General features: G+C 40.0%; 1 protein-coding gene across 4 annotated transcripts in view; it reads left to right on the top strand.

Moving 5' to 3' along the window:
* The window catches only part of LDB1 (LIM domain binding 1), a 490,040-nt gene that overhangs the window by 301,648 nt on the left and 176,345 nt on the right, over nucleotides 1-12,047 (top strand). The window contains exon 1 of one of the 4 annotated variants that reach the window (XM_053692495.1): nucleotides 10,465-10,594. The exons of the other annotated variants lie outside the window; for them this stretch is intronic. Coding sequence (XP_053548470.1) covers nucleotides 10,570-10,594 — 25 coding nt within the window. The 5' untranslated portion in view covers nucleotides 10,465-10,569. Of the gene's footprint in view, nucleotides 1-10,464; nucleotides 10,595-12,047 lie in introns of those variants that run through there. 4 annotated transcript variants of the gene reach the window in all.

The following is a 12,047-nucleotide window of genomic DNA, read 5'->3' as shown; positions in this document are numbered from 1 at the left end:
ATATAAAAACGGCTCCGGTTCCGTTATTTTAAGGGTTAAAGCTTCCAAATTTGGTGTGCAATACTTTTAAGGCTTTAAGACACTGTGGTGAAATTTTGGTGAATTTTGAACAATTCCTTCATACTTTTTCGCAATTGCAGTAATAAAGTGTGTTTAGTTTAAAATTTAAAGTGACAGTAACGGTTTTATTTTAAAACGTTTTTTGTGCTTTGTTATCAAGTTTATGCCTGTTTAACATGTCTGAACTACCAGATAGATTGTGTTCTGACTGTGGGGAAACCAAGGTTCCTTCTCATTTAACTATATGTATTTTATGTCATAAAAAAATTTAGTAAAAATGATGCCCAAGATGATTCCTCAAGTGAGGGGAGTAAGCATGGTACTGCATCATCCCCTCCTTCGTCTACACCAGTCTTGCCCATACAGGAGGCCCCTAGTACATCTAGTGCGCCAATACTCCTTACTATGCAACATTTAACGGCTGTAATGGATAATTCTATCAAAAACATTTTAGCCAATATGCCCACTTATCAGCGAAAGCGCGACTGCTCTGTTTTAGAAAATTCTCTAGAGCATGAGAACGCTGATGATATGGTTTCTGAAGGGCCCCTACACCAGTCTGAGGGGGCCAGGGAGGTTTTGTCTGAGGGAGAAATTTCAGATTCAGGAAACATTTCTCAACAAGCTGAACCTGATGTGATTACTTTTAAATTTAAGTTGGAACATCTCCGCGCTCTGCTTAAGGAGGTGTTATCCAATTTGGATGATTGTGATTATCTGGTCATTCCAGAACCACTATGTAAAATGGAAAAGTTCTTAGAGGCCCCGGGGCCCCCCGAAGCTTTTCCTATATCCAAGCGGGTGGCGTACATTGTTAGTAAAGAATGGGACAGGCCCGGTATACCTTTAGTACCTCCCCCCATATTTATAAAATTGTTTTCCTATAGTCGACCCCAGAAAGGACTGATGGCAGACAGTCCCCAAGGTCGAGGGGGCGGTTTCTACTCTACACAAGCGCGCCACTATACCCATAGAAGATAGTTGTGCTTTCCAAGATCCTATGGATAAAAAATTAGAAGGTCTGCTAAAGATGTTTGTTCAGCAAGGTTCCCTTCTACAACCAATTGCATGCATTGTCCCTGTCACTGCAGCCGCGTGTTTCTAGTTTGAGGAGCTAGGAAAGGCGATTATTAGTAATTCTTCTTCTTATGAGGAGATTATGGACAGAATTCGTGCTCTTAAATTGGCTAATTCTTTCACCCTAGACGCCACCTTGCAATTGGCTAGGTTAGCGGCGAAAAAATTCTGGGTTTGCTATTGTGGCGCAGAGCGCTTTGGTTAAAATCTTGGGCAGCGGATGCGTCTTCCAAGAACAAATTGCTTGACATTCCTTTTCAAGGGGAAAACACTCTTTGGCCCTGACTTGAAAGAGATTATCTCTGATATCACTGGGGCAAGGGCCACGCCCTTCCTCAGGATAGGTCTTTTCAAGACCAAAAATAAACCTAAGTTTCGTCCCTTTCGCAGAAACGGATCAGCCCCAAGGGCTACGTCCTCTAAGCAGGAAGGTAATACTTCTCAAGCCAATCCAGCCTGGAGACCTATGCAAGGCTGGAACAAAGGAAAGCAGGCCAGGAAACCTGCCACTGCTACCAAGACAGCATGAAATGCGGGCCCCCGATCCGGGACCGGATCTGGTGGGGGGCAGACTCTCTCTCCTTCGCTCAGGCTTGGGCAAGAGATGTTCTGGATCCTTGGGCGCTAGAAATAGTCTCCCAAGGTTATTCTCTGGAGTTCAAGGGGCTTCCTCCAAGGGGGAGGTTCCACAGGTCTCAGTTGTCTTCAGACCACATAAGAAGACAGGCATTCTTACATTGGGTAGAAGACCTGCTAAAAATGGGAGTGATTCATCCTGTTCCATTAGGAGAACAAGGGATGGGGTTCTACTACAATCTGTTCATAGTTCCCAAAAAAGAGGGAACGTTCAGACCAATCTTAGATCTCAAGATCTTGAACAAGTTTCTCAAGGTTCCATCGTTCAAGATGGAAACCATTCGAACACTTCTTCCTTCCATCCAGGAAGGTCAATTCATGACCAAGGTGGATTTCAAGGATGCGTATCTACATATTCCTATCCACAAGGAACATCATCGGTTCCTAAGGTTTGCATTCCTGGACAAGCATTTCCAGTTCGTGGCATTTCCTTTCGGATTAGCCACTGCTCCTAGGATTTTCTCATAGGTACTAGGGTCCCTTCTGGCGGTGCTAAGACCAAGGGGCATTGCTGTAGTACCTTACTTGGACGACATTCTGATTCGAGCGTCGTCCCTTCCTCAAGTAAAGGCTCACACGGACATTGTCCTGGCCTTTCTCAGATCTCACGGATGGAAAGTGAACGTGGAAAAGAGTTCTCTATCTCCGTCAACGAGGGTTCCCTTCTTGGGAACTATAATAGACTCCTTAGAAATGAGGATTTTTCTGACAGAAGCCAGAAAAACAAAACTTCTAGACTCTTGTCGGATACTTCATTCCGTTCCTCTTCCTTCCATAGCGCAGTGCATGGAAGTGATAGGTTTGATGGTAGCGGCAATGGACATAGTTCCTTTTGTGCGCATTCATCTAAGACCATTACAACTGTTCATGCTCAGTCAGTGGAATGGGGACTATTCAGACTTGTCTCCGAAGATACAAGTAAATCAGAGGACCAGAGACTCATTCCGTTGGTGGCTGTCCCTGGACAACCTGTCACAAGGGATGACCTTCCGCAGACCAGAGTGGGTCATTGTCACGACCGACGCCAGTCTGATGGGCTGGGGCGCGGTCTGGGGATCCCTGAAAGCTCAGGGTCTTTGGTCTCGGGTAGAATCTCTTCTACCGATAAATATTCTGGAACTGAGAGCGATATTCAATGCTCTCAAAGCTTGGCCTCAGCTAGCGAGGGCCAAGTTCATACATCAACCATCCGGGGGAACAAGGAGTTCCCTAGCGATGGAAGAAGTGACCAAAATCATTCTATGGGCGGAGTCTCACTCCTGCCACCTGTCTGCTATCCACATCCCAGGAGTGGAAAATTGGGAAGCGGATTTTCTGAGTCGTCAGACATTGCATCCGGGGGAGTGGGAACTCCATCCGGAAATCTTTGCCCAAGTCACTCAACCGTGGGGCATTCCAGACATGGATCTGATGGCCTCTCGTCAGAACTTCAGAGTTCCTTACTACGGGGTACAGATCCAGGGATCCCAAGGCGGCTCTAGTGGATGCACTAGTAGCACCTTGGACCTTCAAACTAGCTTATGTGTTCCCGCCGTTTCCTCTCATCCCCAGGCTGGTAGCCAGGATCAATCAGGAGAGGGCGTCGGTGATTTTGATAGCTCCTGCGTGGCCACGCAGGACTTGGTATGCAGATCTGGTGAATATGTCATCGGCTCCACCATGGAAGCTACCTTTGAGAGACCTTCTTGTTCTAGGTCCGTTCGACCCACTCCAGCTGACTGCTTGGAGATTGAACGCTTGATCTTATCAAAGCGAGGGTTCTCAGATTCTGTTATTAATACTCTTGTTCAGGCCTGAAAGCCTGTAACCAGAAAAATTACCACATAATTTGGTATATCTGTTGGTGTGAATCTGCAGGATTCCCTTGGGACAAGGTTAAGATTCCTAAGAGTCTATCCTTCCTTCGAGAAGGATTGGAAAAAGGATTATCTGCAAGTTCCTTGATGGGACAGATTTCTGCCTTGTCTGTGTTACTTCACAAAAAGCTGGCAGCTGTGCCAGATGTTCTAGCCTTTGTTCAGGCTCTGGTTAGAATCAAGCCTGTTTACAAAATTTTGACTCCTCCTTGGAGTCTCAACCTAGTTCTTTCAGTTCTTCAGGGGGTTCCGTTTGAACCCTTACATTCCGTTGATATTAAGTTATTATCTTGGAAAGTTTTGTTTTTGGTTGCAATTTCTTCTGCTAGAAGAGTTTCAGAATTATCTGCTCTGCAGTGTTCTTCTCCTTATCTGGTGTTCCATGCAGATAAGGTGGTTTTGCGTACTAAACCTGGTTTTCTTCCAAAAGTTGTTTCTAACAAAAAACATTAACCAGGAGATAGTTGTGCCTTCTTTGTGTCCTAATCCAGTTTCAAAGAAGGAACGTTTGTTGCACAACTTGGATGTAGTTCGTGCTCTCAAATTTTACTTAGCAGCTACTAAGGATTTCAGACAAACTTTGTCTTTGTTTGTTGTTTATTCTGGTAAACGGAGAGGTCAAAAAGCAACTTCTACCTCTCTCTCCTTCTGGATTAAAAGCATTATCCGATTGGCTTATGAGACTGCCGGACGGCAGCCTCCTGAAAGAATCACAGCTCACTCCACTAGGGCTGTGGCTTCCACATGGGCCTTCAAGAACGAGGCTTCTGTTGATCAGATATGTAAGGCAGCGACTTGGTCTTCACTGCACACTTTTTCTAAATTTTACAAATTTGATACTTTTGCTTCTTCTGAGGCTATTTTTGGGAGAAAGGTTTTGCAAGCCGTGGTGCCTTCCATTTAGGTGACCTGATTTGCTCCCTCCCTTCATCCGTGTCCTAAAGCTTTGGTATTGGTTCCCACAAGTAAGGATGACGCCGTGGACCGGACACACCTATGTTGGAGAAAACAGAATTTATGTTTACCTGATAAATTACTTTCTCCAACGGTGTGTCCGGTCCACGGCCCGCCCTGGTTTTTTTAATCAGGTCTGATAATTTATTTTCTTTAACTACAGTCACCACGGTAACATATGGTTTCTCCTATGCAAATATTCCTCCTTAACGTCGGTCGAATGACTGGGGTAGGCGGAGCCTAGGAGGGATCATGTGACCAGCTTTGCTGGGCTCTTTGCCATTTCCTGTTGGGGAAGAGAATATCCCACAAGTAAGGATGACGCCGTGGACCGGACACACCGTTGGAGAAAGTAATTTATCAGGTAAACATAAATTCTGTTTTTATAAGAAAAAAAAGGAAAAACATTTATTAACATAGAAAATATAAACAACCCAAATCAATTTAAAAAAATTTTTTAGCCAAAATTTAATATTAAATTATTTTTGCCAAATTATTGTAAAACAAAATATGTGAGTAATATTTAGTTGATAAGGATTTATGTTGTGTATATATATAAGTCTCTTTTAAATATAAATAAACAGCCAATGTACATGTATGTTATTATATTATTATATTTCTATTTCACATTATGAATGCCTTTAGTATAAGCTGCCTTATTATTAGAACACTGAAGTTTGCACTTTGTTTTTACACCTATAGGTACTTTAAGGCTCTCTTTCATTTATTCTCTTCTGAAAAATTAGGTACTATTAAATATACCCTTTTCTTAGAGAAAAAAAGAGTCCAACACTTCTTGATATGTGTATCTTATCAATACAAATAGTTCTAACTAATCATCCGGTTTTAAACATACATATTTTGTCTTGTTTATACTAAATACTTTGGTGGTTCAGCTATTAAGGATCTCACTAATTGCAATAAACCGCCCCTTTGGATTAACATTACATACAGAGCTATTAAAGGAGCTCATTCAGAAGAAAGTAACAGGCTTGACAAAGGCTCTGCTAAGAGCTGAAACGCGTTGCCGGAACTACTTTTTTCACACTATTGTGGCTCACTAAGGACACCGTACTCCAGGAAACACTGAAGCAACAAACGGTCATCACACAGCTGAGGGTGGAGTTCCAGAGCGTGTAGGGGAGAGGAGCTTGGCGGCTTTCTTCCCATCACACACAGAGGGTTCCCAGAGCTGTTTCATGCTGGCGGTATAACCGCTACACTGGATTACAAAAACACTCGGAGCTCCTAAACAAATTAAGGTACTGTTTTCTCCACGGCTATAACCTGCGCAGGATTGCCGTTTTACACCAATCCTAAAACTTTGAAATTGAATTGAGCATCATTGTTGCAGCTCATTGTTATTTTGCTTAAATAACCAGGATTCGTTTTCTCTCATTAGTACTGCTTTTTTTACTTCCTTAACCCTGTCTGCAGCAGAGGCTAAGTATTTTTAAGTGTCTTTAGAGGTCTTCCCTCTACGTAGATAGGTCACTTACAGAGAATTACTCATTTTATAAACAAGTTTTTATGCATTTATTTATGTACATTTAGTATTGCCTTTTTATATTTATCTCATTGTATGAATTATTTCGCTTACAACTCTTTTAATACATTTAGTAAAGTCTAATTAAATGATATTTTAACATTCATTTTAATTGGCTGTTTTTTTTTTGTTTTGTTTTTTTATCATTTACCTATCATTTGTAAAAGATTTTTTTCTTTCTTGATCATTCACCTATCATTTGTTAAAAAAAAATTTTCATATGTATTAGGACATAATCAACTCATATATTTTTTTTGACTTGCCCTTTAAGGCGCCCACAGTACTTGTTTATTCACTTCAGTTATTTAGTGTTGTCACATAAAAAGATATAATAAAATATTTTCAAAAATGTGAGGGGTGTACTCACTTTTGTGAGATACTGTATATATACATAGAACATATCCCCTTATGTGAAGAAATTTGGAACGTAATACAAATCTAAAAACAGGGAGGAAAATAGCGCTAAAAGCAATCACATCAAACAATATGGTAAAGAAAGTATATATTTACTAATGAACAATATATGTGAATTAAAACAATTCTCACAGTTCAAATGACCACCGGTGGTTAAAATAATTAAAAAATAAAAAAATGTTGCTAGCATAAAAATATTCCAAGAATCTTCATGTGTCCAGAATATTAATAAGCAATAGGTGCGATGGAGATTTCCCCAGCTTCCTTAGAAGCCTGTGTATCAATAGCAAGGATGTAAACCACAGGAAGGAATGTCGTCTAATGTGCATGATTTCAATCCAGTGAAAACTACATTGTCGTTAGCTCACCTTAAGATTCCAAACTTCATATACTATTTCAATCACTCGCAATCCGCACTGGTTTGTATAGCTCTCTCAGGTGTTTCAGTAACATTCTCACAGCGTCCTGATTGGCTTGTTGCAGCGGTGTTTCTGCATCTCCGGTCACGTGATCAGACCATGTCCAATCCGAACCTTTTTCCTTCATGTCAGCTTACAGATGGCTTTTTAAAAACTTGACAAGGTAGTTCACAGAGCGATCTGTATCACAAATGTTAGTGTTGTATCTCCTGCATTCATCAACGCGTTTCAGCTTACGATTGGCTTTTTTCAAGATCAAGTGCTGGAGTGGCTTTCAACATATAGTGCTTATTAGTAAATATATACTTCCTTTACCATATTGTTTGATGTGATGCTGATGCTTTTAGCACTCTTTTCCTCCCTGTTTTTATATTTCTATTACTTGCTGGGATTGGTCGTAGAGGACAATCCTCCTTTTAAAGAGCTATATCGCATCAGAAAGTGTGTATAGATAACCTTCCCTTTTTAACTCAAGAGATTTAGAACATGAGTTTCAAGTTTGATGAGTCAGTGCCCGGTTTTTAAAAATCCTTTTAAAAAACAGGGGCACTTTCATTCATCAAACTTTACATTTCACTCGTTTTGTTAAAATACTTACCTTTTAATCTTGAAAGCCGCTCCAGCGATTCCCCCTCCTGACGCTCGTCACTTCATACGTCAGCAATGATGAATACGGCATCTTCCAATCACGGCTCCCCCCCCCAGGGGAATCATTGCCTGAGGCAATGCCATGATTGGAGGAAGCCGGGTTTGTCATTTTTGACATATGAAGAGGCTTGTGACGGGTGGGCGAAGTGTTAGAGCGGCTTTCAACATTAAAAGGTAAGTATTTTAACAAGACGAGTGAAATGTAAAGTTTGATAAATAAAAGTGCCCTTGTTTTTAATAGGGTTTTTAAAAACCGGGCACTGATTCATCAAACTTGACATTCACTTTTAACACTTAAATATAAATATTGCATAGATATGTTCATATTTTCATCTACTTGACTGCAAAGGGCTCCAATGCACTATGTGTTTATATGTGTATATATGTCTGTAAATACATACACACACACACACACATATTATATATATCAATGCAATAAGAAAGCACTTGCTGGACATTTCCAATGTAAAATTTTACTTTTAATGTCATAGATTGAAACTCATGACGTTTTGGAACCGGTCTGGTCCCTTTATCAAATGACCACCAGATACATGTTCAGGAAAACATATATAACACCCCCATCACCAACCCACTTTATATATCTAGATCTAGATTGTAAGTTCCCACAGGAATAGGGCCTCAGGAATTCCTCCTGTATGTGTTTGTAAATTTTGTCCTGTCTCTTAGAAGTTTTATATTATTGTTTTATTTAAAGGGACACTGAACCCAAAGTTTTTCTTTAATGATTCAGATAGGAGTAAATTAGAAAGTTGCTTAAAATTTCATGCTCTATTATCAAATTTGTTTCATTTTCTTGGTATCTTTATTTGAAATGCAAGAATGTAAGTTTAGATGCTGGCCCATTTTTGGTGAACAACTTGGGTTGTCCTTGCTGATTGGTGGATAAATTCATTCAGCAATAAAAAAAGTGTTGTCCATAGTGCTGAACCAACTTGGATGTCTTCTTTTTCAAATAAAGATAGCAAGAGAACAAAGAACATTTGATAATAGGAGTAAATTAGAAAGTTGCTAAAACTTGCATGCACTATCTGAATCAGGAAAGTGTCTCTTTTTAAATTAACTGTATCTGTGGACAGCGCTCCGGAATATGATGGCGCTTCATAAATAAACAGTATAATAATAATACATACAGAAATAAGAAAAGACCAATTGATTCAGAGCTTTAGTCTCCTTGTCAGTATACAGTTTGGCCAAATGTCCTCTTCTATCAGATAAGAGGACATTTGGTCAAACTGTATACTGACAAGAACATTTATGCTCTCTTTGCTGGTTACCTCTGTTTATCTATCATACTCCACTTGGCACATGAAGAGTTAAAATACAGTCACTGTGTAACAACTTATGTTTTAAAATTTGTATAGTTGTTTTAAATGGTGGTTTCTCACTTTCTATAAGATCAACTTTTTGTTAGTTGAATGTGCTGAATCTATACTATAGATTACTATGGCAAACTATGCAAACGCGATCGCAGCATTTTCTTGTGTTATGACCGTTGTCAGATTTGAACCTCCCCCCATGCACGTTGACGAATCAGGGAGTGTCGCGCCAAGATGATGTCAGGGGGACACAATGGCGGTACATACACGGAAGAAGGCAACTGTGTGAATCAATTGTTCTGATCTTATTTCTGTATGTATATAAAGCGGGTTGGTGATGGGGGTGTTATATATGTTATCCTGAACATGTATCTGGTGGTCATTTGATAAAGGGACCGGACCGGTTCCGAAAGGTCATGAGTTTTAATCTATAACATTAAAAGTTAAAATTTACATTGGAAATGTCCAGTGAGTGTTCTCTTATTGCATTGATCTACTACTACTGCACCCTGGCAGCTGAACTTGTTTAAGATGAGTGCACACCTTTTTTGGATATGGATATGGATATATATATATATTCCCACATTTTAGTCAAGAGTAGCAGTTAACCAGAACTCTGAAGTTGCGCAATCCTGATGCACATTAAACTCAATTGCGCTCTATTGAATGTGTTTACTTTTGACTCGTTATATGCACGCTACTTCCGACTCATGCTAAGAACTGCGATAAACCCATTGTCACTTGCGCGCAACAGTTAGCGCCCCACTTGTAAACTACCCCTAAATGTGCTAAGACATCTAAACACTAACACATAAATACAACTTCAGCTGTGACATCACCATATAAATGAAAATATATGGCTTTTTAAATTAGGGTGCCCGTATTAGCCGTATAGCCCCTTCTCTATGAAAGAATGATGTTTAGTGTACTGCAGCCCTCTTTAGGGGGCACTAAATGCCCCCTCCAAGAGGAAATATAGCAAACCTATCTTAAGATCCAAACAGTAAACAACATAGCTTATTAATATGCTGCGTCCTGGCATCAAGGGAAACAGAATGGGCCAGACCTACAGCACAGTGGATGGTACTGCACCATATTGTTTGTATAGGGTAAAGACTTGAGGGTCTGCCATTCCGTGCCATATGACCCCACACTATTGATACAGTGAGTGAATCTATCATGACTAGATCTTAGCTTTGTACACAGCCTGTGGAGGGGGAGGACTGTAGCTCTTATCATCAATGTTGCTAATGCAGATTGCTGACATTGTCCCAGGGGAGCAATTTCCCTCCCCCACCTCCTCCTCCTGATTCTGGTGAGTGAGGCTTCCAGCCTGCCTAGGGCTCTTATCTGCTCTCCCTCAGGTTGAGGTTACGGTTTCCTGTGGTAGAGGGTGGGGTGCACATAGTGTAGGGGGGGGGCACACACAGCATAGAAGGCGGGGCTGACACGAGCTGTCATAGCCTTTACACATCTTTTATTTTGTAGTTTGATCCCTTCTGCAGAGCAGAATAGCAGAAAGGGGAGTTCATGTGTGATGTATTTAGACACAATTGGGATTATTTCTTCCTGATCTTTGATCATTGATGAGAAAGGAAACAGAAGCCAGAAATCTGTAACAAATGGCAGAAGACTTTGAGTTAGCAGGTAAGAAAGTAAAATGATTTAAATGGCAATATGCTTATGAGTGCATTAACCCTTGCTGTCCCAGAGATAATGTCATCTGAATTCAGTGTATTTGTGCACTGTCAGCCTTGTAAAAATTATTACTTTTTGAAATCTATTCAAATAATTGGTAAATAGCGTAATCATCACTCTAAGCTTTTTTTGATCATCTATTCTGGCATAAGTACCTATTTATTACATATGAGTTGAGTTTAAAATTGTGCCCCTTTTCCAGCTTTCTAGAATATGAAACGATTATTTTTTTCATTTATAAACGATGTTACCTCAAATAATAATTTATCCTTTAAGTCTTAAAATGGTGCAACTCAATACAATAACCATAAGCAAAATGAAGACTGAGGAAGCAATTCTGTCTATGGTTTACAAAAAAAAGTTATCTTTTAATAAATATGGGGAGAAAAAATGTACCCCAATAACTACTTTATATTGCTGCTTCAAAATATGTTGTAGTACGTGAGAGAAGGAACAAATAAAGTTTGTAGAAATGCTCACTGGTTTGTTGTATCAAAAGGCACAGTTCATTCATGGATATTTTTGGGTGGGTTTTGTAAAATATTTTACTTTTTTTCAATTAAAAAGATATTAAAAAATTATTTTATTCAATGGAAAATATTCACTTTACTGCAATAGATCTGCATAGAAAATAAAAGTTTTAAAATAATTTTGTTCGTAAAATATGCAATGTTGTGCATGCCAAGGACAAACCCTTTGAAAAGGCTATTGAGTGTTTATCTTCCTTTGCTGAAACAAGAGCTTGCACTTATTAACCAATCACTGTTTAGCAAGGAGGAGAGTGAGGGTTCTGCATAACACTTAAGCGCAAAGCCGATGGAATGCAAAAAATCCACTAAAGTAGTGGGGTTCTTCCTTTAGTGCTGTACAATACTTTTTCAATAAAACTTAAAGGGACAGTAAAGTCATAGGGTTCAATTTATTAAATGGCGAGCGGACATGATTCGTTATAGTGAATCATTTCCGCTCTACATCGCTAAATTTATCATTGCACAAGCATTTCTAGTGAAATCCTTGTGCAATGCCACCCCCTGCTACCGGCGGTCAATCATCCCGATCGTATCGGATTGGGATGATTTCAGTCCGCCACCTAAAAGGTGGCAGAGAAGTTAAGGAGCAGCCGTCTTATGACCACTGCTTCTCAACTTACATTTCTGACGAGCCAGAAACGATGGGCATAGAAAGCAGCATCCGCTGCTTGTTAAATCGACCCCGTAATAAGACATTAACGATTTAGACAGAGCATACAATTTGAAATTTGTATTATTTCGTTTGCTTCCTTCTCTTGTTATCCTTTAGAAAGGTGTATCTAGGAAAGCTCAGGAGCCACAAAGAACCTAGGTTCTAGCTGCTGATTGGTGGCTGCATATATATACTGATTGTCATTGGCTCACTCCATGTG

This window comes from Bombina bombina, chromosome 9, assembly GCF_027579735.1.
Source record: "Bombina bombina isolate aBomBom1 chromosome 9, aBomBom1.pri, whole genome shotgun sequence".
NCBI classification, from domain to species: Eukaryota; Metazoa; Chordata; class Amphibia; order Anura; family Bombinatoridae; genus Bombina; species Bombina bombina.
Note: the sequence above shows the minus strand (reverse complement) of the source record. Positions and strands in the feature narration are given on the sequence as shown.